This window comes from Zophobas morio, unplaced genomic scaffold (assembly GCF_036711695.1).
Source record: "Zophobas morio isolate AGI-343-1 ecotype UQ-CSIRO unplaced genomic scaffold, CSIRO_AGI_Zmor_V1 ptg000030l, whole genome shotgun sequence".
Taxonomy (NCBI): Eukaryota; Metazoa; Arthropoda; class Insecta; order Coleoptera; family Tenebrionidae; genus Zophobas; species Zophobas morio.
Genome location: NW_026972135.1, coordinates 4,499,301 through 4,526,305, shown reverse-complemented (window position 1 = coordinate 4,526,305; position 27,005 = coordinate 4,499,301). Strand labels below are relative to the sequence as shown.

Sequence of the window (27,005 nt, the reverse complement as noted above, 5' to 3'; positions counted from 1 at the left end):
TCTTAATATAAGTACAAAATTTCACAACAATCGGTCGAGTACTTTCGGAGATTATCTGTCTAATAAAAATCCGAGACGGCAGACGGACAGACAGACAGACGGACAGACGGACGGACAGACGGACAGACGGACAGACAGACGGAAATGGGAGACCTATTTCTTCGTCTTCTAGGGGTCATGAAAGATCGAGAAAACGTAAAAGTAGAGAGTCGGCCGACGGACTCGATTACAATACTTCCTTTGCTTACGCTCGGGAAGTAAAAAGTAAAAATTGAAAAATTCAAAAGAGAAAAACTGAAAAATTCAGAAGAGGATCGAGAATCTAAAAAGTCGAAAAATTGGATCGAGAAAAAGGAGAATTGTAAAACTGAAAAATTCAAAAGACGAAAAAATAAAAAAAATAATTGAATAATTGAAAAATTCCAAAGTGTAAAACCTGAAAAATCGAATAGATGAAGAAATGAAAACTATAAAAATTGAAAAATGAAATGTTGAAAAATTCAAGACGAAAAATCGAAATTTTGAGGAAATGAAAAATTCAGAAGACAAAAAATTAAAAAATTATTAAATAATTAAAAATGTTGAAAAATTCAAATCTTGAAAAATTGTAAAATTAAAAATCGAGAAGACGGAGAAACGAAATATAGAAAAATTGCAAAACGAAGTATAGAAATACTGAAAAATTCAAGACGAAAAATCAAAATTTCGAGGGAATAAAAAAAAACAAATAAATGGAAAAGTTAGAGTACGATGAATAATTGAAATATGTATTAAACATTGAGAATCTGAAAACTCGAAAAACAGATCTAGTGAAGAATTGAAAATTTCGAAAGACGAAAAGATCAAAAATTGAGTAAAAAAAGCGAAAAAAGAAGAAATGAATTACTAAAAAATTGAAAAGGAAAATTTGAAGAAAAAAAAATCGAAAAATTCAAAAGAGGAAAACTCAAAAATTCAGAAGAGAATCGAGAATTTAAAGTATAAAAAATTGAAGAAATTATAAATAGAAGAAATTAACATGATCTGCATAATTTTGTCCTCTCTGTCTGTAGCTCCCAGGCGGATGAACTGATTTCAATAGCACGTCGACCGTCACTTCGAATCTTAACCAAATTAAGATTTTTATGGGTCTATTATTTTTGTATTTTATGGGTTTTTAAGTTTTAACACTTGTTCATTTCTACTTAAAATAATGGCGAACGATGTGAAAATCAAGTACTTTATTTCAATAGAATATAATACACAATAACCTTACTATGTTTTAGGTTTTAGTATACCATTACCTATAACATTTATTAAAATGTATGATACTGGATAAACTAAAAATTCTTAAGTACGACGTTCTGTGTATATAACATTGAGGTTACTACTGTGACGAGTCTAAGTCAGTACCAGTTTTGTCTCTTCTTCCCTGTACCATTCCAGCTGAGACAGTTCTTAAATTATAGGCCCACCCAATTTTGGCCATGATTTCAATAAAAACCGTAGACCAATTATCAACCGTTCCCAGCTCTGCTGCTTTGTAGTCCCACGGGAACACATGATGGTAGTTATGCCAACCTTCGCCCCGAGTCAGGGACGCCACCACTATGTTTTCGGTAGCTTTAATACACCTAAAGACCTCCAAATAACCACCAAGACTCTACAATACACTGTGGTACCTGTCGTATGGCTTAGTACCCCAAGTATGAGCCACACTATTAACCATCCAATAAAATGCAAACAAAGTACATAACGAAACATCCCAGCTGTGCAAAACGATACGTACAAATTCTCGTTCCAAAGGTACCAAGGTACCACCGTTGGGACCAAAAAGCACATAACTGGTGCCAGAATTCCGTAGAATCTACAAAACATCAACTATGTAGTTCTGATTTCGTTAATTTAGTTGATTGTTTGGGTTACTTTTTTTGGAATCGTACGACGGGGTCGGCTTCCAGGTCGCTCATGTCCACGGTTTTGCCAAGCCTGATGACGTCAGGGTGCTTTCGTACCATCAGCCATCCCATATGGGCGAAGAAGAAGCCCTTGTTGATGTTGTGGGGGTCGGCGTCCGTGTCTATGAATTTGTGGTGGGCCCGGTGGTCACGACACCACTCGAAGATGCTATTCTGGAAAGCTATAGTTTGAAATAGGCACAAGATGATTCTGAGGGGGAGTTGGGCCTTGTAGGATTTGTGGCTCCATAACCTGTGGACACCCGTAGTAATTCCTAGAACTCCTACCTGTTCTAGTAGTAGAACTGAAAAAAAATGTTACAAGTAGTGGGTTTTGGGTTTCGATGCCTACCAAACAAAAATGTTTGCCATTTTAGATTCAGGCTAAGTATGTAATATAGTCCTAGTACGGCAAAATAATGATACAAGGACATTAGTATAACGTTGGGCCATACTATTTGTAGTTTGTAGCTGCATGAGGAGCTCATTTTCAGTACTCAACACTGGTCAACACCAATTCGACTGGAAAATAGAACTAAAAATACATTCGTTTGGGTAAGCACATAAAATTAACGGTGTAGGCTATTCATTTACATTTGTTGCTCATAAAATTATATTGATAGAGTTATCATAGGGCTCAACTGTTTGAAAAGAAATGGTATTTTTACTAACGGTAATAATTCATCATTCATGCATAAAATTTTGTACTGTTTCACAGCGAGACAACGATCTTGTGAAACTCATTTTCGACATATTGACGTCTTTTGTTAGTTATTTACATATGTATATGGTTATGTAATTTTAAACAATGTTTTTAAATTTAGATAACAACTAAGTTAAAACTTCTGGTGGTTAACACTAAAAATATTTAAATTATGTTCTAGAACTGGTCCGATTTTTCAGTTCAAATTCTCGATATTTCCTATTATGAATTTCTCGATTATTCATGTTTTGAAGTGAATTTTTGTTTTCTCGATTTTTCTTTCCTCTTTCCTCCATTTTTCAAATTTTCGGTTCTCTGCTAAATTTTTCAGTTTTTCTCTTTTGGAGTTTTTAATTCTTCTTTTTTCAATTTTTTATTTCTTCATTTTAAATTTTTTCAAAATTTGATTCTTCTTTTTGATTTTACATTTTTACAATTTTTCGATTCTTTTGAACTTTAGTTTTTCAGATTTTGATTTTTTTTATTTTTTTGCTTTTCATTTCTTCATTTTTCAGATTATCGATTTTTAATTTTTCACCTTTTCAGTTTTACAAGTTTCTGTTTCTTCGTTTTTTTCTTTTGAATTTTTCAAATTTTTAGTCTCGGTTTTCGTTTACCAAATTCAATTTTTCAGTTTTCATTCCTTCAATTTTTTAATTTTGCAAATTCTCATTTTTTCATTTCTTCCGTTTTTCGATTTTTCGGATTCTCGTTTTTACAGGTTATGAATTTTTCAATTTTTCATTTCTTAAATTTTTCGCCATTTTAAATTTTCAATTTCGTCTTTTGAATTTCTTCAAGCTTTCGTTTTTTCGTGTTTTGATTTTTTTTAGTTTTCCAATTTTTCGTTTCTTTTATTTTTCGATTTTTCCGATTCCCAGTTCTCTTTTGAATTTTTGAGTTTTCCTGTTTAAAATTTTTCATTTCTGTGTTCTCCAATTTTTCGTTTCCTCATTTTGCATTTCTTTTTTTTTATTTTTCGATTTTCCAAATTTTCGATTTTTCTGAATTTTTCAATGCTTCGTCCTTTGAACTGTTCATTTCTTAAGTGTTTTTATTTTTCGTTTCCTCAATTTTTCAGTTTTTCGGATTTTGAAATCTTTTATTTTTCAGGTTATCATTTCTTGGGTCCGTTAACTTGGCACCACCAAGTTAATGAATTTTACTCAAAAGCTAGCACCTCGTTGTTCTAATCTAGCACCAGCTAGCACCACCAATCAAAAAGCTAGCACCACCTAATTATTGAAATAAAAGCCTTTTACTTTCGGGGGGGGGCAAGTTAACGCTAGCCCCCCGACATTATTTAATTCTCATGAAAAGTTGGTCCGAGGTAGTTTAGACCTAGCACCAGCTAGCACCACTAGTCTCATAGCTAGCACCACTCTGCAAGTATTAAAAAAAAATTAAAAACCAAAAAAAAAAGTAGCCCCCACTTTTTTTTCTTTAATGGTAAAAATCAGTAGGTTAATAGTCTAGAGCTAGCACTCGCTGGATCCATTAAAAAAAAGTGTGTTTTTATTCAATAAAGCCATGTAATAAAGGGTTATTTTCGGGGGGGGGGGCTAAGTTAACACTAGCCCCGCAATATAATTTAAAGACAATGAAAAGCTAGCACCTAATAGTTTAGAGCTAGCACCAACTAGCACCATTAATCTTATAGCTAGCACCATTAAACAAACTAAATAAAATAATTGAAAAACCCTGAAAAAATAACTCGCATCTATAATTCCCAATCGTGGCGGCAAATAAACTATCTTTGAAAATTAATACATTACAATCATCCATTACTTATAAAAAGTCATGTTTTCTGCATTGAACAGAACTTAATATCTACATTATCTACATATTTAATTAAATTACATCACTTGCGTTCAAATCGTTCTTCATTTATTTCAACACACTAAAAATTAGGCCATGATAAATGTGATCATTTAATTTTTTTCCACAGTCATACATTTGACTGACATTACGTAAATAACAAATTTGAAATAACAAGCGAGACTATAAAATTGAAGTCATTTGTAATTTATAAATCCGAGGTTAATGACGAAAACCTTTGTAAACTCTAAATTCCTAAAAATATTATTAAAATAATTTAAAATCCTAGAAACTTAACAGACAATGTGTCTAGAAGTCAAGTACAAATTATAAAGTTTTACTATCCGTAATAATAATCCGTATTTTGGGGCAAGCGTCTATTCCTTAGTTTCGCGCTTAGTAATACTTCAGGTATACGGATAAAATAGCATTTGTGAACAGTTTGGTGGGCCTTGTAGATCCCTACTACACTTATACAATGAATATTTGTTTGAATAACACGCTTTAGAAGCAGCTTATTTTCAAGTTAATGCAAATTCATTACTTATTACTAACAAACACATTATTCATTTTAATAAGAACTAATTTAGTTTTTTGTATCGATAGTGGTTTATTGGAGTTAACACTTTAACCATAGTTCCTTTATAACAAATTTTATTACAAATTTGTAATAAAGAAGCTCTAACTTTGTTGTTGCGACGGTAATATTCTTATAAGATCGTAAAATTAGCATCATATTGTTCTGTAGTAATCTTGTAATGCAAACTGTCGTCGTCAAAACGGACTCTTCTTAATCAGGGAAACTGTAATTCTTCCATTAGTTCTACTCCGTGCCGATATACACGGTGAGTCACTAAACGGGTGCTCCTCGATATCTCAAATAACTGTACAACCTTAGTGTTTGATTTTTTTCCAATCACTAATAATAATAATAATATAATTAATGAGATAGTGAGGACCGCGCGTTTAGTGATTCGGAATTGGAAAATGGTACAGCCAACGAGCTGTGAATTTAAAAACCGGCTTTTTTTTCTAGTAGTGATAACTACGGATGGTTCTAATTAACATTAAAGTTCGTATTAGTTTTCAGAAAGGGATTGTGAAGACACGCTTCTTTCAGAGCGTAGTCAGACATCTACTCCCCTCAATGCCGGGTCGGATATCCCTAATTACAGACACTGCATACTGTCGGTACTTTTCTGCTATGACTATGGGACAGTAAATAAAATAAATAATTTCCAGAAAACGTATATTGTAGGTAAATATTTAAAAATAAGTTCGACTTAACTGTAACTCCATTTTTTTCTTTTAAGTAAATATAGATATCTATACTGTGCCTGAATACTTTGATGTAGGCAACATGTAATACACATCAGGAGCATCTTTGATCAATCTGTTAATCTTTTTAAACTAATAATTACAGCACAAAACAACAACACAAAAATCATACTATGTCATAAAAGACAACAAAGATGTCGGACAACTAATAATGGAAAATTCAAACAAAATAGAACGTAATTTATTCAATCCTTTGACGAATATAAAGAAAAGAAAATAAATAATATGTTTCTTAATAATAGGGTGGTATGGTTAAAACTGATCGCCTTTTCTATCTTCACACAGCGCTATCCTGTGTTCAAAATTTCTACGTAGTCTATTTAGAATCTCGGGTGTTAAATTAATATCTGTACGACACCACACGATCCTTTTGCGCAAATGATCTTCATTTTGAATTGGAAGGGCTGAAGTGGTATGGATGAAATCAGTTTGCCCTCAGAACGTTAAAAACCGAATTCTGAGTAATCTGCATTTGTCTTCCGATCTGCTTTTGACTCACGTGAGGATTTTCTCTATAATTTCAAACAAGGCAGCTTCATTTTCTGGCATTGTTACTGTAAGATGCCTAACTTTAGTTTTCTTAAATTGATCAACTTCTCTTAAGCTTTTTTCGAGTTTAATAAATGTTTGGTTAGAAGGAATTGTATCGCCTGGCATATAGATGAACGACAGCCTCAAAATTTCCATAACATTTTGCCAAAGTTAAAAGCATATTGGTTTTTTTCGGAATTCAAAAACGTTATTAGCAAAAGTTGAAAATAATTTGACTGCTACAAGAAATTTAAGAGGAAGTTATTTATGAAATGTAAAATGTGTTGCCTATTCAGACTTATCCAGCTGTGAACAGATAAAATAATCACACTTTAACTTAAATTTGTTTTACGGCAGCTATAAAGTAATACAAATTTACAACTAGTTCCAACTTACTCATCTAATGTAATAGAGGTTACCACTTTAATAATACTTGTGATTTAAAAAAGAGATAGAAAGAAAATAGGAAAATACTGGGTACAGCTTAACAAAAAAAAATGCACTTATAAAAACAACATTCGTGATTCCTTTACAAAACTATAATGTATAAAAAAAGCAACATGCAACATAATAAATGTCAAACATCTTCAAGTTTTCGTTGTGAAGAAATGCATATCCTACAAAAGGTCCAGAAGAGCTGGGTTTCGACTCCCTCGGTATCCAGTAACACCGCATTAATTATAATTTTGATTTTTGTGGAAAATTTGTTTAAGAATATCCGGTAAACGTGACGTCAGTTCATTTGTGTGAGTATGTACACTTAATGGTTAGACTAATAAATATGGAATTTTTAAATCTATAATTCTTTATAAATTTCTGGTTTTACATGAACCACATCATTGTTGTACAATATGTTGGTCCACACAATTTGTTAGTTAATATATATTAACTATGAGATATGTTAGAAAATAATTTGCATTTTAACCAATAGACACTATATTTCGTCTATTTCGAAACTAAAGAATAGACGCTTGCCCCAAAATAGGGATTATTACTGCGGATAGTAACAATTCATAATTTATACTTGACTTCTAGACACAATTTTTGATAACTTTCTAGGATTTTAAATTATTTTAAAAATATTTTTAGGAATTTAGCGTTTACAAAGGTTTTCGTCATTAACCTCGAATTTATAAATTACAAATGACTCAAATTTTATAGTCTCGCTTGTTATTTCAAATTTGTTATTTACGTAATGTCAGTCAAATGTATGACTGTGGAAAAAAATTAAATGATCGCATTTATCATGGCCTAATTTTTAGTGTGTTGAAATAAATCAAGAACGATTTGAACACAAGTGATATAATTTAATTAAATATGTAGATAATGTAGATATTAAGTTCTGTTCAATGCAGAAAACATGACTTTTTATAAGTAATGGATGATTGTAATGTATTAATTTTCAAAGATAGTTTATTTGCCGCCACGATTGGGAATTATAGATGCGAGTTATTTTTTCAGGGTTTTTCAATTATTTTATTTAGTTTGTTTAATGGTGCTAGCTATAAGATTAATGGTGCTAGTTGGTGCTAGCTCTAAACTATTAGGTGCTAGCTTTTCATTGTCTTTAAATTATATTGCGGGGCTAGTGTTAACTTAGCCCCCCCCCGAAAATAACCCTTTATTACATGGCTTTATTGAATAAAAACACACTTTTTTTTAATGGATCCAGCGAGTGCTAGCTCTAGACTATTAACCTACTGATTTTTACCATTAAAGAAAAAAAAGTGGGGGCTACTTTTTTTTTGGTTTTTAATTTTTTTTAATACTCGCAGAGTGGTGCTAGCTATGAGACTAGTGGTGCTAGCTGGTGCTAGGTCTAAACTACCTCGGACCAACTTTTCATGAGAATTAAATAATGTCGGGGGGCTAGCGTTAACTTGCCCCCCCCCCACCCCCCCCCCCCGAAAGTAAAAGGCTTTTATTTCAATAATTAGGTGGTGCTAGCTTTTTGATTGGTGGTGCTAGCTGGTGCTAGGTTAGAACAACGAGGTGCTAGCTTTTGAGTAAAATTCATTAACTTGGTGGTGCCAAGTTAACGGACCCTCATTTCTTCATTTTGTCGATTTTTTAGATTACCGATTTTTAATATTTCCATTTTTCACTTTTAAGTTTTTCATATTTCAATTTTTCGAATGTTCATTGTAAAATTTCGCAATATGTATTTCGATTTTCCAGAATCTCAATTTTTCCAATTTTTTAATTTTAAATTTCTTCCTTTTTTCGCTTCTTCAATATTTCAATTTTTCTTGTTATGAATTTTCCAATTTTTCGTTTCTTCAATTTTTCACCTTTCTAAATTTCCAATTTTTCGATTTTTCGTCTTTTTAATTTTTCAAATTTTCGGTTCTTCAAGCTTTCATTTTTTCGTGTTTTGAATTTTTTTAATTTTCCGATTTTTAATTTTTTAGATTTTTCATTCCTTCCTTTTGATTTGTCGATTTTCGAAATATTCGATTTTTCCATCTTTCAAGTTGTTCGTCCTTTGAGTTTTTCAATTTTTCGGATTTGAAAGTTTTTTATTTTTCTGTCTGATTTTCAATTTTAAATTATTCTAGCGTCAATTTAAAATTTCTGAATTTTTCGATTTTTCAGATTCTCTCGTTTTCTATTTTCATTTTCCAAAAATTGTCCCTTTTTTTTGTTTCCTCAACATTTCGATTGTTCAAATTCTCAATTTTTCGCCCTTTTAAATTTCCAGTTTTCCACTTCATCAATTTTTCGATTTTTTATCTTCTGAATTTTACAAATTTTCGTGTTTTGAAATTTTCATTTTTTTTATTTCCCGAACGTAAGGTAATATTATAATCGAGTCCTTCGACCGATCTCTTTTGCGTTTTTCATTTCTTCATTTTTCAGTTTACCGATACTTCTTCTTTTTGATTATCGATTTTTAATTTTTCCATTTTTCACATTTTTTGATTCTTCTTTTTTGCGATTTTTCAAATTTCTAAATTCTCGGTTTGGTTTTTCAATTTTCAATTTTTCCAGTGTGTAATTTAAAATTTCTTAATTTTTTACAATTTTTTCTTGTTTCCATTCTGCAATATTTCAACTCGTCACATTTTTAAATTAATTATAATAAATTTTTCACTTCAATTTTCCCACTTTTGAATTTTTCAATTTTTCGTTTCTTCAAGCTTTCGTTTTTTCGTCTTTTGAATTTTTTTAATTTTCCGATTTTTCGTTTCTTTTATTTCTCGATTTTTCAGATTCTCGGTTCTCTTCTAAATTTTTTTTTTAATTTTTCATTTCTTTTTAAAATTTTTCATTTCTTCATTTTAAAAGTTTAAAATTTCCCAATTTTTCCATTTTTCGGAATTCCCACTGTTTTTCGTTTTTCGTTTTTAATTTTGAATTTTGCAATTATTCAATTTTTCATTTCTTCTTTTTTCGATTCTTTAATATTTCGATTTTTCGGATTCTCGATTTTTCATGTTATAAATTTTTCGCCCTTTTGAATTTTTCAACTTTTCGTTTCTTCAAGCTTTCGTTTTCTCATGTTTTGAATTTTTTTATTTTCCGATTTTTCATTTCCTCTTTTTTAGATTTTTCAGATTCTCGGTTCTCTTCTGAATTTTTCATTTCTTTTTTTAATTTTTTATTTCATCATTTCTTCTTCATTTTTCGATTTTCTAAATTTTCGATGTTTCATCTTCTGAATTTTTCAATTTTTGTGTTTTTTTGTTTTTCATTCCTTCATCTTGACGATTTCTCAGATTACCGATTTTTCAATTTTGTTTCTTTTTTATTTTCTTGTTAATTTTTCATATTTTTAAATTCTCGGTTTTTAATTTTTCGATTTTGCAGAACCTCAAATTTTTTTTATTGTTCGTTTTCAATCTTGTTTTTCGAGTGTTCAGTTTAAAATTTCTCAATTTTTCGATTTTTGGGAATTTCCATTGTTTTTTATTTTTCGTTTTTAATCTTGAATTTTACTATTTTTCATTTCTTCTTTTTCAGTTCTTCAATATTTGGATTTTTCGGATTCTCGATTTTTAATGTTGTAAATTTTTTAAGTTTTCGTTTCTTAAATTTTTCGTCATTTTGAATTTTTCAACTTTTCACTTCTTCAAGCTTTCGTTTTTTCATGTTTTGAATTTTTTTTATTTTCCGATTTATCATTTCCTCTTTTTTCGATTTTTCAGATTCTCGGTTCTCGTCTGAATTTTTCAATCTCCCTCTTTTGAATTTTTCATTTCTTTTTTTAATTTTTTATTTCTGCATTTCTTCTTCATTTTTCGATTTTCTAAATTTTCGATGTTTCATCTTCTGAATTTTTCAATTTTTGTGTTTTTTTTGCTTTTCATTCCTTCATCTTGACGATTTCTCAGATTACCGATTTTTCAGTTTTGTTTCTTTTTTATTTTCTTGTTAATTTTTCATATTTTTAAATTCTCGGTTTTTAATTTTTCGATTTTGCAGAACCTCAAATTTTTTTATTGTTCGTTTTCAATCTTGAATTTTCCAATTTTTTAATTTGTCAATATTTTTTTGTTTCAATTTTTCATTCTTTCTTTTTCAAATTTTTCGTTTCTTCATTAATCAATTTTTCAAAAAAAATGAATTTTTCATTTCTTTTTGTTTCTTCATTTTTCAATATTTTGGTTTTTCTTTTTCATTTTTCAATGTTCCAATTTTTCAATTTTACGTCGTTTGAATTGTTCAATTGTTCGTGTGTTGAAAGAATAATGTCTTCAATTTTTTCATTTTTCATTTCCTCACTTTTTCAATTTTAGGATTTTGAAATTTTGTATTTTTCTGGTTTTCATTCATTCATCTTTTAGATTTTTCAGATTATCGATTTTTAATTTTTCCATTTTTCAATTTTTGTGTTTCTTCTTTATTTTCTTTTTAATTATTCATATTTTTAAATTCTCGGTTTCGTTTTCCAGTTTTCAATTTTTCGATTTTTCAGAACCTCTTTTTTTTTGTTGTTCGTTTTCAATCTTGAATTTTCTAATTTTTTAATTTCTCAATATTTTTCTCTGCTTTTCATTTATTCATCTTTTTGATTTTGCAGATCATCGATTTTTTACTTTTTCCATGTTTCACGTTTCTAGTTTTTTAGTTTTCTGCTTATTTTTTTTCTTTTGGATTTTAAGCATTTGTAAATTCTAAGTGTGGTTATTTAATTTTCAGTTTTTCGAGTATTCAGTTTAAAATTTCTCAATTTTTCGATTTTTGGGAATTTCCATTGTTTTTTATTTTTCGTTTTTAATCTTGAATTTTACTATTTTTCATTTCTTCTTTTTTCAATTCTTCAATATTTCGATTTTTCGGATTCTCGATTTTTAATGTTATAAATTTTTTAAGTTTTCGTTTCTTAAATTTTTCGTCATTTTGAATTTTTCAACTTTTCACTTCTTCAAGCTTTCGTTTTTTCATGTTTTGAATTTTTTTTATTTTCCGATTTTTCATTTCCTCTTTTTTCGATTTTTCAAATTCTCAGTTCTCTTCTAAATTTTTGAGTGTCCCTCTTTTGAATTTTTCATTCCTTTTTCTTAATTTTTCGTTACTTCATTTTTCAATATTCCATTTCTTGTTCAATTTTGGATTTTCCAAATTTTCAATTTTTTATCTTCTGAATTTTAACAATTTTTCGTCTGTTGAAAGGTTCATTTATTCAATTTTTTTAATTTTTCATTCCCGCAATTTTTCAATTTTTCGAATTTTGAAATTTTGTATTTTTCTGTTTTTCATTCCTACATCTTTTCGATTTTTCAGATTATCGATTTTTAATTTTTCCATTTTTCGATTTTCTGTTTCTTCTTTATTTTCTTTTTAATTTTTCATATTTTTAAATTCTCGGTTTGGTTTTTCAATTTTTAATTGTTCGATTTTTCGGAATCTCATTTTTTTTATTTCTCGTTTTCAATTTTGAATTTTCCCATTTTCCATTTCTTCCTTTTTTCGATTCTTCAATATTTCGATTTTTCAGACTCTCGATATTTCATGTTATGAATTTTATTAATTTTTCGTTTTTTCAATTTTTTGCCCTTTTAAATTACCTATTTTCCATGATCTTTAGAGTACCAAAAAAGTGATCTCCCGTTTCCGCCTGTCTGTCGTCTGCCCGTCCCTTTGTCTGTCTGAGTCGATTTTTATTAGGCACATAATTTCCAAAACTACTGGACCGATTGTTGTCAAATTATGAATGTATATTAGGAATAGGCCTGTAGGTATTTTATTTTTTGGAGTACAGCATTATGTGACGTCGAATTAAATCATTTTAAATAGGAGGAGGAGGAGGAGGCGCAGAGTCTAACACAGTTTTTGCTTTTAAAAGTTTTTTTTTCAGTGTCATTAATTATACCATAATTTCATGGTTTAAATAGTTTAAATAAACAAATGAAGCAGTTCTACTTTTCTCATTTTGTCTAGTAAAAGTCGCTATAACTTTTATTAGAGTTGTTTGATTAATTTTGGTACAGAAAAGGTACATATAGTTAGTATGCCATGAATAATTCATTTATCAGTTTCTGTAATTACATTACAATGTTGTTAATAAGTAAGCAATTGTTAACACGTTGATTCTTACAATAAATATCCATAATTGCTGCTATTAACTCTATAGCTGACCAAAAGGTCTAACTTTTACAATATTCAATATTATATAAATGTAGCTTACTGTGACGATTCGAAATCAGTACCAGTTTTGGTTCTTCTTTCCTGTATTATTTTAGATGAGGGTGTTCTTAAATCATACGCCCATCCAATTTTAGCCATGGAGTCAATAAAAGTCGTAGACCAGTTATCAAACGTACCCAGTTCTGCTGCTCTATAGTCCCACGGGAACACGTGATGGTAGTTATGCCAACCTTCGCCCCAAGTCAGGAACGATACCAATTGGTTTTCCGATGCTTGAATAGATCTAAACAGCTCCAAATAACCACCAGGACTCTGCAATATTCTAGTGTAGTACCTGTCGTATGGCCTAGTACCCCAAGTATGAGCCACACTGTTAACCGTCCAAGTAAAATGAAAACTAATGACAAGACGCAACATGCCAGCTGTGCAAAACGATACGTACAAATCCTGATTCCAGAAATACCATGGTATCATAGTCGGTACCACCAACGAAAAAACCGGTGCCAAAATCGCGTAGTACTTTTTTTGGAATCGTACGACTGGGTCGGCCTCAAGGTCGCTCATGTCCACGGTTTTGCCTAATCTGGTGAAGTCTGGGTGTTTGTGCACCAACAACCATCCCATATGGGCGAAGAAGAAACCCCTTTTGATGCTGTGGGGGTCGGCGTTGGTGTCTGTGAATTTGTGGTGGACCCGGTGGTCATGGCACCACACGTAGATGCAGTGCTGGAAAGCTACAGTTTGGAAAATACATAGAATGATTCTAAGGGGGAGTTTCGCTTTGTAGGCTTTATGGCACCATAGTCTATGGGCACCCGCGGTCACACCTAAATTTCCACAACGTGCCAGTAGAAAAGCTGAAGGAAGTGATTACAAATTGCCAGATTTCGTGTGTCGATCGATGCTTACCAAACAAATAAGTTTGCCAATTTACGTTCAGACTAAGCACGTAATATATTCCTATTAAGGCAAAATAATGAGAAAAGGAGAGCATTATAAGTTTGTACCACAGTATATTCATTTTAGAGCTGCACGTGGAACTCATATTTAGAACTAAACACTCGCAATTTGAATTTCTAAAACATGAAGAAAGCTAATTTATATCTTTCGTTTGCAAATTTGACGTGTTTTATTATGCACATATAAAAGTCATTTTAACATAGTTGTCAAACTTAGATAGGCAAAATAGCTAATAGAAAATTCAGTTGTATATACTTATTCTACTTTTGTGTTTTTTTTTACGTTTAATTTTCACTCCACATTATATATTTTCTCGAACTTTCATGACCCCTACAGTACCTCTGTCTGTCCGATCAAAACAAGCAATTTGATGACGTCATTTTAAAGATTTATATGTTTATTTGGTGTAACTGTTATAGAATATTCCTAGTGGATTGTATTCGGATTTGTAATTTCAAAATTAAAGTGCAAAATGTTATTATACTCAAAACTCAACACGGATTCATAAACTACACATGTAGTGGTGATATTCATAAAATATAATTCTTCCTTCGATGTCTCCTTTTACTTTTTTGTCAAAATACTCAATTTATAACAGTACGATATTTCAAACATGGTAATTTATCATGCAGAAATATGGACGTTGCAACTTTTTATTAAGCTCCGCCCGTCGTCTCACGACGAATACAAAAATTAATTACAATTGAGACGGGGTGGGTGGGTGGTTGGGTCTTATTCTTTTCATGCCAGATATATCGTAGATTTTTTTTTTGTGGAAACGATACACAGTAAAAAAGCTTGTGTCGTAGTAGTTGCTAACTTTTATTTTTACTATATCTCAGTCCCAACAAACAAAGTCAAAAATAGACGTAGTACGATTTCTAAAGTTTTGCAAGCTGAAAACAGTGGTGACAAGCCCGTTCCAAAATTTCCATAAATAACTGAAATATTGATTTTTAAAATACGTGATGCAAAAATTGCAGTTATGTAGTGAAAGTGATGTACAAGTTACATTTAAAATTTCATAACAATACTTGTGATAATAATGATGATATTACATTCTGAAAATATTTACAGAAAACTCAAGTTGTGAATACTAGTAGATGTTTTATTTTTGTACAGTTTTTCTTCTTCTCTCCTTTGACTTTTGAAAGAATGAGAATATTAATTCCCTATTTGCCCTAAACCAGTTTATTTTCAACAGTGGGATAATATTTTTATAAGAAGGTAAAACCTTCATGGTGCCTAAAACTGTTTTTTAAGGTAACGGTGAAATCTTATCGAGGGTCTCAACTGTTTTTTTTTAAAGAAGACGAAACCTTGTCGGGAGTCCCAACTGCTTTTTTTACCAACGCAAAACTTCCTCCAGGGCCCCAACGTTTTTTTTTTTAAGAATGTGAAATCTACTCGGGGGTCCCAACTGATTTTCTTTCTAAGAAGGTGAAACCTACTAGGGCCCCCAACTCTTTTTTTTAAGAATGTAAAACCTTCTCAGGGGCCCCAAATGTATTCTTTTACAATGTGAAAACTCGGGGGTCTCAACTGTTCTTTTTTAAAGAAGATGAAACCTTGTCGGGGGTCCCAACTGTCTTTTTTAACAATGCAAAACTTTTCCGGAGGTTTCAACCGTTTTTTTTTTAAGAAGGTGAAATTTTTTCGAGGGCCCCAACTATTTTTTTTAGAAGGTGAAATATTCTTGGAGGCCCCAACTGCCTTTTTGTTTTAAGAAAGTGGACCTTCTCGGGGGCCCCAACTGTATTTTTTTTTAGAATGTGAAACCTTCTCGGGAATCCCAACTGTTCTATTTTAAAGAAGACGAAACCTTGTCGGACGTCCCAACTGCTTTTTTCAACAACGCAAAACTTCCTCGAGGGCCCCAACTGTATTTTTTTTAGAATGTGAAACCTTCTCGGGAATCCCAACTGTTCTTTTTTAAAGAAGACGAAACCTTGTCGGAGGTCCCAACTGCTTTTTTTAACAACGCAAAACTCCTCGAGGGCCCCAACTGTTTTTTTTTTAAGAATGTGAAATATTCTCGGGGTCCCATCGGACTTTTTTTCTAAGAAGGTGAAACCTACTAGGGCCCCCAACTCTTTTTTTTAAGAATTTAAAACCTTCTCAGGGGCCACAAATGTATTTTTTTTAGAATGTGAAACCTTCTCGGGGGTCCCAACTGTTCTTTTTTAAAGAAGACGAAACCTTGTCGGGGATCCCAACTGTCTTTTTTAACAATGCAAAACTTTCTCGGACGCTTCAACCGTTTTTTCATGAAGGTGAAATTTTTTCGAAGGCCTCAACTATTTTTTTTAGAAGGTGAAATATTCTTGGAGGCCCCAACTGCCTTTTTGGTTTAAGAAAGTGGACCTTCTCGGGGGCCCCAACACTGTATTTTTTTTTTAGAATGTGAAACGTTTTCGGGGGTTCCAACTGTTCTTTTTTAAAGAAGACGAAACCTTGTCGGGGGTCCCAACTGCTTTTTTTAACAACGCAAAACCTCCTCGAGGGCCCCAACTGTTTTTTTTTTAAGAATGTGAAATCTTCTCGGGGGTCCCATCGGACTTTTTTTCTAAGAAAGTGAAACCTACTAGTGCCCCCAACTCTTTTTTTTAAGAATTTAAAATCTTCTCAGGGACCCCAAAATGTATTTTTTTTTTTTTAACGTGAAACCTTCTCGGGGGTCCCAACTGTTCTTTTTTAAAGAAGACGAAACCTTGTCGGGGGTCCCAACTGCTTTTTTTAACAACGCAAAACTTCCTCGAGGGCCCCAACTGTTTTTTTTTAAGAATGTGAAATCTTCTCGGGGGTCCCATCGGACTTTTTTTCTAAGAAAGTGAAACCTACTAGGGCCCCCAACTCTTTTTTTTAAGAATTTAAAACCTTCTCAGGGGCCACAAATGTATTTTTTTTAGAATGCGAAACCTTCTCGGGGGTCCCAACTGTTCTTTTTTAAAGAAGACGAAACCTTGTCGGGGGTCCCAACTGTCTTTTTTAACAATGCAAAACTTTCTCGGACGCTTCAACCGTTTTTTTAAGAAGGTGAAATTTTTTCGAGGTCCCCAACTATTTTTTTAGAAGGTGAAATATTCTTGGAGGCCCCAACTGCCTTTTTGTTTTAAGAAAGTGGACCTTCTCGGGGGCCCTAACTGTATTTTTTTTTAGAATGTGAAACCTTCTCGGTGGTCCCAACTGTTCCTTTTTAAAGAAAACGAAACCTTGTCGGGGGTCCCAACTGCTTTTTTTAACAACGCAAAACTTCCTCGAGGGCCCCAACTGTTTTTTTTTAAGAATGTGAAATCTTCTCGGGGTCCCATCGGACTTTTTTTCTAAGAAGGTGAAACCTACTAGGGCCCCCAACTCTTTTTTTTAAGAATTTAAAACCTTCTCAGGGGCCACAAATGTATTTTTTTTAGAATGTGAAACCTTCTCGGGGGTCCCAACTGTTCTTTTTTAAAGAAGACGAAACCTTTTCGGGGATCCCAACTGTCTTTTTTAACAATGCAAAACTTTCTCGGACGCTTCAACCGTTTTTTCATGAAGGTGAAATTTTTTCGAAGGCCTCAACTATTTTTTTTAGAAGGTGAAATATTCTTGGAGGCCCCAACTGCCTTTTTGGTTTAAGAAAGTGGACCTTCTCGGGGGCCCCAACACTGTATTTTTTTTTAGAATGTGAAACGTTTTCGGGGGTTCCAACTGTTCTTTTTTAAAGAAGACGAAACCTTGTCGGGGGTCCCAACTGCTTTTTTTAACAACGCAAAACCTCCTCGAGGGCCCCAACTGTTTTTTTTTTAAGAATGTGAAATCTTCTCGGGGGTCCCATCGGACTTTTTTTCTAAGAAAGTGAAACCTACTAGTGCCCCCAACTCTTTTTTTTAAGAATTTAAAATCTTCTCAGGGACCCCAAAATGTATTTTTTTTTTTAACGTGAAACCTTCTCGGGGGTCCCAACTGTTCTTTTTTAAAGAAGACGAAACCTTGTCGGGGGTCCCAACTGTTTTTTTTAACAACGCAAAACTTCCTCGAGGGCCCCAACTGTTTTTTTTTAAGAATGTGAAATCTTCTCGGGGGTCCCATCGGACTTTTTTTCTAAGAAAGTGAAACCTACTAGGGCCCCCAACTCTTTTTTTTAAGAATTTAAAACCTTCTCAGGGGCCACAAATGTATTTTTTTTAGAATGCGAAACCTTCTCGGGGGTCCCAACTGTTCTTTTTTAAAGAAGACGAAACCTTGTCGGGGGTCCCAACTGTCTTTTTTAACAATGCAAAACTTTCTCGGACGCTTCAACCGTTTTTTTAAGAAGGTGAAATTTTTTCGAGGTCCCCAACTATTTTTTTTAGAAGGTGAAATATTCTTGGAGGCCCCAACTGCCTTTTTGTTTTAAGAAGGTGGACCTTCTCGGGGGCCCTAACTGTATTTTTTTTTAGAATGTGAAACCTTCTCGGTGGTCCCAACTGTTCCTTTTTAAAGAAAACGAAACCTTGTCGGGGGTCCCAACTGCTTTTTTTAACAACGCAAAACTTCCTCAAGGGCCCCAACTGTTTTTTTTTTAAGAATGTTAAATTTTCTCGGCGGTCCCATCTGATTTTTTTCTAAGAAGGTAAAACCTACTAGGGCCCCCAACTCTTTTTTTTTTTAAGAATGTAAAACCTTCTCAGGGGCCCCAAATGTTTTTTTTTTAGAATGTGAAACCTTCTCGTGGGTTCCAACTGTTCTTTTTTAAAGAAGACGAAACCTTGTCGGGGGTCCCAACTGCTTTTTTTAACAACGCAAAACTTCCTCAAGGGCCCCAACTGTTTTTTTTAAGAATGTTAAATTTTCTCGGCGGTCCCATCTGATTTTTTTCTAAGAAGGTAAAACCTACTAGGGCCCCCAACTCTTTTTTTTAAGAATGTAAAACCTTCTCAGGGTCCCCAAATGTATTTTATTTAGAATGTGAAACCTTCTCGTGGGTTCCAACTGTTCTTTTTTAAAGAAGACGAAACCTTGTCAGGGGTCGCAACTGCTTTTTTTAACAACGCAAAACTTCCTCGAGGGCCCCAACTGTTTTTTTTAAGAATGTGAAATCTTCTCGGGGGTTCCATCGGACTTTTTTTCTAAGAAGGTGAAACCTACTAGGGCCTCCAACTCTTTTTTTTAAGAATTTAAAGCCTTCTCAGGGGCCACAAATATATCTTTTTTAGAATGTGAAACCTTATCGGGGGTCCCAACTGTTCTTTTTTAAAGAAGACGAAACCTTGTCGGGGGTCCCAACTGTCTTTTAACAATGCAAAACTTTCTCGGAGGCTTCAACCGTTTTTTTTAAGAAGGTGAAACTTTCTCGATGGCCCCAACTATTTTTTTTAGAAGGTGAAAAATTGTTGGAAGCCCTAACTGCCTTTTTGTTTTTAAAGAAAGTGGACCTCCTCGGGGGCCCCAACTGTTTTTTTAAGAATATGAAACCTTCTCGGAGATCCCAACTGACTTTTTTTTAAGAAGATGAAAGCTGCTAGGGCCCCCCAACTTTTTTTTTTAAGAATGTAAAACCTTCTCAGGGGCCCCAAATGTATTTTTTTTTAGAATGTGAAACCTTCTCGGGCGTCCCAACTATCCTTTTTTAAAGAAGGCGAAACCTTCTCAGGGGTGCCAACTGTCTTTTTTTTAATATGCAATCTTCTCAGTGCCCCAAATGTATTTTTTTAAGATTGTGGAACCTTCTCGGGGGTTCCAACTGTTTTTTTTTACAGTTTGAAACCTTCTCGGGGGCCTCAAAAAATGTCTTTTTTGAAGAATGTCAAACCTTTTTTTAATTTTTGAAAGAAGCGGGATTTGTGGCACCGCACTTCAGGGGCGAGGGAAGTCCTGTCGAAATAACTTTCGACCAATTTTTTAGATTAGTAGATGTTATTGTTTTAAATGTAATTTGACATTGACAAATCGTGTATTGTATGCAAATACGTTTTTAAAGTCGAGTTTGTATTGACTAGAAATTTAAAAAAATATTTATGAAAACGTTTAAATAAATATATACTTCTAAGATATAGAATTCTCGTGTCACAGTGTTAGTAACCAAACTCCTCCGAAACGCCTTTACCGATTTTTATGAAATTTTTTGTGTATATTCGGTAGATCGGAGAATAAGTCGTAAACTATTTTTTATACCCCTGAGTAATAAGGGTGGCCTACTCAAAATTTTTTTTTTCGACAAAATTTTTAATTTTTTTTTAAGACTTGGCACCAAAAAATATAATCATTGCAGTACGACAAATTTTTATGTATAATTTATAATTTAATTTGATTATAATGTATTTATTATTTTAATTTAATTGTTTATATAACTACCAAAATACTCACTAGATAATAATTTATTTTACAAAAATGAGTCATACACAACCTTGTAACCAAATTATGTATTAAAAGGTGTGACGTCGATGAATGCATTTAAACAAATGATTCTGAAGATTTTATAATCATTAGCGAAAGGGCTACATTCCAAGGAAAATTTCATAAGATCGTTGACATAAATTGAGAATAATAGTGGTCCGAGTGTAGAACCTTGAAGCACACCTGAAAGTACAAGCCGAGTAGAAAACACACAGTTTTGTTCATTTTGATTGATGACAAATACCATATTTCTAAAATTTGTATACACAGAGTGTCTTTAATGACCTTTATTCATAGCATTAATAATTTTATTAGTACAGTAGAACTTTTATAATTATATAATATTCGACAATAATAATTTATAAAACCATTTATAATTTTACAAAAACGTAAGGACAATAATAAAATATCAGTGTTAGCATGTATTAAATTATTATGTATCTTTCAATTTAGTTTATTTTAAAATCAATAGTTTCGTGCAATCTATTTTATGTAAAAGTTCAAAGTTCTATCTACAACCAATAAGGTTAAAGTTTCAAGATAGAACATAATTTTTTGAAAATCTCGATTTTCCAAAAAAGTGCAGTTAGAATCCTGTTTACAGGATTCTTCAACGGTGAATAACCATTAATTTACCTTTTTTATCCTAACAGACAAAAAGAGAAAGTATAACATAAATAAGATAATTAGCTTCACAACTAGTATGAGGTCTCTGAACCAGTATCACTAGTGTCTCTTCTTTCCTGTATCATTTTAGGGGAGGCAGTTCTTAAATCATAAGCCCACCCAATTTTAGCCATCATTTCAATACAAGTTGCAGAGAAGTTATCACCCGTACCCAGTTCCGCCGCTTTATAGTCCCATGGGAACACATGATGGTAGTTATGCCAGCCTTCGCCCCAAGTCAACGACGACACTACTTTGTTTTCTGTAGCTTTAATAGACCTAAAGAAATCCAAATAACCACTAATATTTTACAATGTTCCATTAGTACCTGTTGTATGGTTTAGTACCCCAAATATGGGCTGCACTGTTAACTAACCAAGTAAAGTGCAAACTAACGACATAACGAAACATGGCCGCTGTGCAAAACGACACGTACAAATCCTCATTCCAGAAATACCATGGTACCATCGTGGGCACCACAAAGGAGAACACTGGTGCCAAAACCACATAGAACCTGCAAAATGCCAACGTTGTAGTTCAGAGGCTTCATTACCCTTGACTGGGTTACTTTTTCTGGAATCGTACAACCGGGTCGGCTTCAAGGTCGCTCATATTCACGGTTTTGCCCAGTTTGGTCACATCTGGGTGTTTTCGCACCATCAGCCAGCCCATGTGGGAGAAAAAGAAGCCTCGGTTGATGTTGTGGGGGTCGGCGTCGGTGTCCGTGAATTTGTGGTGGACTCGGTGGTCCCGACACCACTCGTAGATGCAATTTTGGAAAGTTACGGTTTGCAGAAAACATAGGATGATCCTGAGCGGGAGTTTCGCTTTGTAGGCCTTATGACACCATAGCCTGTGGGCACCCATTGTGATACCTAAACCAGCAACCCGTCCCAATAGAAACACTGAACAAAGTTATTAAATGTGCCAGATTTCGGGGTTTGATGCTTACTAAACAAAACGGTTCCCAACTTTATCTGCAGACTAAAAATGTAGTATATTCCTAGTATGGCAAAATAATGATACAAGAATAGTACTAGGACGTTGGGCCATACTATCTTCAATTTATAGCTGCTTGTAGAGCTCATTTTTAGTACTAAACACTTGTCCACACTTACCAACGATAGCAAATACGAAGTAAGAAACTGTGTATGTGGAATACAACACAGTCATATCTGTTGATAAGGTTTATGGTTTTCGACAACTCATTTCCATTTTTTCAATTTTAAATGTGCATTGCCCAAGTTTTGAATTCTAAGGGCACACATTTATTTTTTTGGCAGTGTGACTGCGACGAATTTTGCATTTTCTCGACCTTTCATGACCCCGTTTATCTATTCGTCTGTCTGTTTGTCTGTCCGTCGTTTTGTATTTATATTATATATTATATAAGGGTTATCATTGAAAAATTAAAAAGTGGACCTGTACTCTAGGCCGAGGGAAGTTCTGTTGAAATAACTTTCGACCAATATTTACTTCCCGAGCGTAAGCAAAGGAAGTATTGTAATCGAGTCCGTCGGCCGACTCTCTACTTTTACGTTTTCTCGATCTTTCATGACCCCTAGAAGACGAAGAAATAGGTCTCCCATTTCCGTCTGTCTGTCCGTCTGTCCGTCTGTCCGTCTGTCCGTCTGTCCGTCTGTCCGTCCGTCTGTCCGTCTGCCGTCCCGGATTTTTATTAGACAGATAATCTCCGAAAGTACTCGACCGATTGTTGTGAAATTTTGTACTTATATTAAGAATATCATGTAGATGGTAAAACGCTAACCAAAATTTGTCTAATCATCCCCACCACTAATGCGATGACGTCACTTCAAAATTGTACATAGTAAATGGGTTTTCAATTGTATAAAATAACATAGTCCTACACATGTAGTTTACAACTCTGAATCGACTTTTCACCCGAAACGTCCAGATTTTTGGAAAAAAAATCAAAATTATAAAACAACATTTTGAAATTTAATTTTTAATCTGCTAATCAGAATGTTTTGAAATGTTGCAGATGTTTTAAGGCTATAAAGAGCATCATAAATCTTTAGTAAAAAAATATTTGCTTATCCCCTCCAAAAACTTGATGACGTCAGCTCAAAAGTTTGTGGAATAAATCATATCTAAAATGTACAAAATATGATGAGTCTGTACTTGTGATCTATCACTCCATTCATATTTTTTGGATTTGCATATACAGGCTGACTCAAAAAAATTAATGAATGCGTAAATATATTTTATTGATTTAATCAGGAACTACAAAACCGAATGCTCTGAAATCTTGCAGATGTTTTAAGGTCATAAAGAGCATAATAAATGTTTAGTCAAAATATATTTGCTTATCCCCTCCAAAAACTTGATGACGTCAGCTCGAAAGTTTGCCGAATAGATCATATATAAAATGTACAAAATATGATCAGTCTGTACTTGAGATCTATCACTCCATTCATATTTTTTGGATTTGCATATACAGGGTGATTCAAGAAAATAAATGAAAGCGTAAATTTATTTTACTGATTTACTCAGGAACTACAAAACCGAATGCTTCGAAATCTTGAAGATATTTTAAAATTATCATAAGCATGGTAAATTTTTGATCAAAACGTATTTGGTCGTCCCCCCTAAAAAATTTATGACGTCACCACAAAATTTTGCTGAATAAATCCTATCTAAAATGTACAAAATATGGTGAGTCTCTTCTTGTGATTTATCATTCCATTCAAATTTTTTCGATTTGCATATACAGGGTGACTCAAAAAAATTAATGAATGCGTAAATTTATTGATTTAATCAGGAACTACAAAACCGAATGCTTTGAAATCTTGCAGATGTTTTAAGGTTATAAAGAGCATAATAAATTTTTAGTCAAAATATATTTGGTTATCTTCTACAAAAAACTGATGACGTCAGCTCAAAAGTTTGCCGAATAAATCGTATCTAAAATGTACAAAATATGATGAGTCTGTACTTGTGATTTATCATTCCATTCATATTTTTGGATTTGCATATGCAGGGTGACTCAAAAAAATTAATGAAGGCGTGAATTTATTTTATCGATTTAATCAGGAATTACAAAACCGAATGCTTTGAAATCTTGGGAATATTTTAAAGTTATTATAAGCATGGTAAACTTTTGTTCAAAATGCATTTGTTCATCCCTCCTAAAAAAATTGATGACGTCACCCTTAAATTTTGCTGAATAAATCCTATCTAAAATGCAAAAAATATGATGAGTTTGTACTTGTGATTTATCATTCCATTCATATTTTTTAGATTTTCTTAAGAGGTGGTTCAAAAAAATTAATGAAGTCAATTTATTTTATTGATTAAATTAAAGGCAACACTTATTATTAGTATTACACCCCAACCAACACAATTTGGTAGACACAAAATTTGTTAAAGGAAAAACTCGGTTGAAACATAAGGGTAGCACGCTTATTTACATCGACTTTAACATTACAGACCTGCATTTGTTTTATGCGCTCACTTGGTTCCGCGAATGTGAAATAGACATGTTTATAATCAACCAATTGTGAATTTCACCGTCAAGAATTAAAATAAAACCCAATGTTTTATATAATAAGCGGAAGTCGAAGCAATAAAACCGATGGTCGTTTTGTTTACAGTTTCTCTGTTTGACTCTCACGTATGCTGTTACGCTTGTCATCTTAAATTAAGAATGTTTATACATAAACGATTTTCAGTTGCCGTATACGTGAGTAAATTGTTTCGTTATTTTATTGATTATAAAAAATCAATATTCAAAACGACCCAATTCATTTTCCCGAAAATTTGGGAATACAATAATTTTATTCTTAGTATTACACTACATCTATCCCAACTGATATACGTGTCCTTGCAAAAATGTTGATGACGTCATCGCAATTTTTTTTTAATTCCCACTACAAAAATGTAATGAGAAAAAACACAATAGCCATGCAGTCGTCAAGTTTCCGACAGCGAGGGAAGTACTGTCTAAACTTTTTGGACCAATTTTTTAAAATGGCAATGCTTTTTTTCTACGTCTGTTCCAAGAGAGGGAAAAAATAATAATTTATGAAAATGTTTGTATTCAGGATGCTTAAAAAATTACCATTTTTAATAAGATAAAGTATAAGTGTTACAATATTCATTATTAGGTGAATCAATTAAGTGTTGGCAAGTAACTTTAGTTACCCTTACTCAAAACCAGTGCTAGTTTTGTCTCTTTTTTCCTTGATCATAGTCGGCGAGGCAGTCCTTAAATCATAGGCCCACCCAATCTTGGCCATCACTTCAATAAAAGTCGCAGACCAGTTATCACCCGTGCCCAATTCTGCTGCCTTGTAGTCCCACGGGAACACGTGATGGTAGTTATGCCAACCTTCGCCCCAAGTCAACGCCGACACCACTTTGTTTTCTGAAGCTTTAATAGACCTAAAAAACCCAAATAACCACCAAGACACTACGATCTCCTAGTGGTACCTGTTGTAGGGCTTAGAACCCCAAGTATGGGCCGCACTGTTAACCAGCCAAGTAGAATGCAAGGAAGAAATGTACCGAAACATGCCAGCTGAGCAAAACGCAAAGTACCAATTCTCGTTCCAAAGGTACCAAGGTAACACCGTTGGCAACACAAAGCACGTAACCGGTGCCAGAATCACGTAGAACCTACAAATGCAACTTTGTACTTCTGGGACTTCGTCATCCTAGTTTGGGTTACTTTTTTTGGAATCGCACGACCGGGTCGGCTTCAAGGTCGCTCAAACTCACGGTTTTGCCTAGTTTCATGACATCCGGGTGTTTTCGCACCATCAGCCAGCCCATATGGGCGAAGAAAAAGCCCCTGTTGATGTTGTGGGGGTCGGCGTCGGTGTCTGTGAATTTGTGGTGGACTCGGTGGTCCCGACACCACTCGTAGATGCTGTTTTGGAAAGATAAAGTTTGTAAAACGCATAAAATGATTCTGAGGGGCAGTTTCGCTTTGTAGGCTTTGTGGCACCATAACCTGTGACTCCCTGCAGTGATACCTAAATTTCCTGCACGCATCAGTATTATACCTAAAGGAAGTTATTACAAGTTGTGAGTTTTTGGGGCTTGGTGCTTACAGAACAACGTAGTTTGCCATTTTTGAGTCATAGTTAACATGTAGTACAGTCCTAGTACGCTAAAATAGTGATATAAAAGCATCACTATAACATTGGGCCATACTATTTGGGGTTTATAGCTGGCCGTGGAGCTCATTTTTTTGATAAACACTTTTCGCCACTTGATCACAACTGCGTCTACAAACGAAAAATTTGTTCGTATATCCGTATAAGTTGACAGAATTAAGAATGCGTAACAATGTGTTTAAATTTTTGTTGCATATGCAATATTCAATTAGTAGGGTACGTCTAGAGGACACCTATTTGAAAATCAAGGAGGTAATAATTCCATGCATCTGACAAAATAGCTCCCGACAAAATAGCTTCATGACGAAATAGCTCCGTCTAAATAGCCCAATATCTAAAAATCTCCACAAGGGAGCAAAATTTTAACAAAAGAAAACATCAGGAGCTATTTTGTTAGGAGCTATATTGTCGTTGGGCTATTTTGATGGGTCATGGAAAAACGTTCATTTCGAACTTGTGAGGTGTTATATTTCGTTTGTGCATTACCCTAATACTACTTTCGAATTTCTATACGCAAACATCTACTAAAAGTTCTAAAAATAGTTGCAGTATATTCTAGAACTAGTCCGTCGGCAACAAAGTAATGCAACAAGTTGTTTATTAAATGCTAAAATATGCACAAGCATAATGTCATTTTGTTAGAATTAGTGGACCTTGAAATAAATTATTAAAAAATTATTCAATAATAAACACTTTAGGCACCGCACATTAAAAAAAAATATTTGGCGTCCACGAGAAGGTTTTACATTTTTAAAAAATACATCTGGGCCCCCGACAAGGTTTTACATTCTTAAAAAAGACAGTTGGGATACCCGAGAAGGTTTTACATTTTTAAAAAGACAGTCCGGACTCTCGAGAAGGTTTTATATTTTTAATAGACCGTTGGGACCCCCGAGAAGGTTTCACATTAAAAAAAGACATTTTGTGTCCGCGAGGTTTTAGATTTTTAAAAAGGACAGTGGG

At 33.3% G+C, this 27,005-nt stretch overlaps 3 protein-coding genes and 1 pseudogene across 3 annotated transcripts; all 4 read right to left on the bottom strand.

Annotated features, from left to right (window-relative positions):
• Positions 1–1,351: 1,351 nt before the first annotated feature.
• Positions 1,352–2,443, bottom strand: LOC135139108 (acyl-CoA Delta-9 desaturase-like; annotated as a pseudogene).
• A 10,426-nt stretch (positions 2,444–12,869) lies between these two features.
• LOC135139109 (acyl-CoA Delta-9 desaturase-like) lies at positions 12,870–14,003 on the bottom strand. Its single transcript, XM_064069210.1, has 3 exons — positions 13,828–14,003; positions 13,253–13,775; positions 12,870–13,201 (listed from the first exon to the last, which is right to left on the bottom strand). Exons 1-3 carry the CDS (start codon positions 13,961–13,963, stop codon positions 12,955–12,957), a joined length of 906 nt encoding a protein of 301 aa, XP_063925280.1. The 5' UTR covers positions 13,964–14,003; the 3' UTR covers positions 12,870–12,954.
• A 6,645-nt stretch (positions 14,004–20,648) lies between these two features.
• On the bottom strand, positions 20,649–22,047 carry LOC135139107 (acyl-CoA Delta-9 desaturase-like). The gene is made up of 4 exons (XM_064069209.1): positions 21,854–22,047; positions 21,470–21,806; positions 21,230–21,415; positions 20,649–21,180 (listed from the first exon to the last, which is right to left on the bottom strand). The coding sequence occupies exons 1-4, from the start codon at positions 21,987–21,989 to the stop codon at positions 20,934–20,936; spliced, it is 906 nt and encodes a 301-aa protein (XP_063925279.1). The 5' UTR covers positions 21,990–22,047; the 3' UTR covers positions 20,649–20,933.
• A 2,895-nt stretch (positions 22,048–24,942) lies between these two features.
• Positions 24,943–26,192, bottom strand: LOC135138215 (acyl-CoA Delta-9 desaturase-like). The gene is made up of 4 exons (XM_064068139.1): positions 25,977–26,192; positions 25,592–25,928; positions 25,354–25,539; positions 24,943–25,305 (listed from the first exon to the last, which is right to left on the bottom strand). The coding sequence occupies exons 1-4, from the start codon at positions 26,110–26,112 to the stop codon at positions 25,068–25,070; spliced, it is 897 nt and encodes a 298-aa protein (XP_063924209.1). The 5' UTR covers positions 26,113–26,192; the 3' UTR covers positions 24,943–25,067.
• Positions 26,193–27,005: the final 813 nt, after the last annotated feature.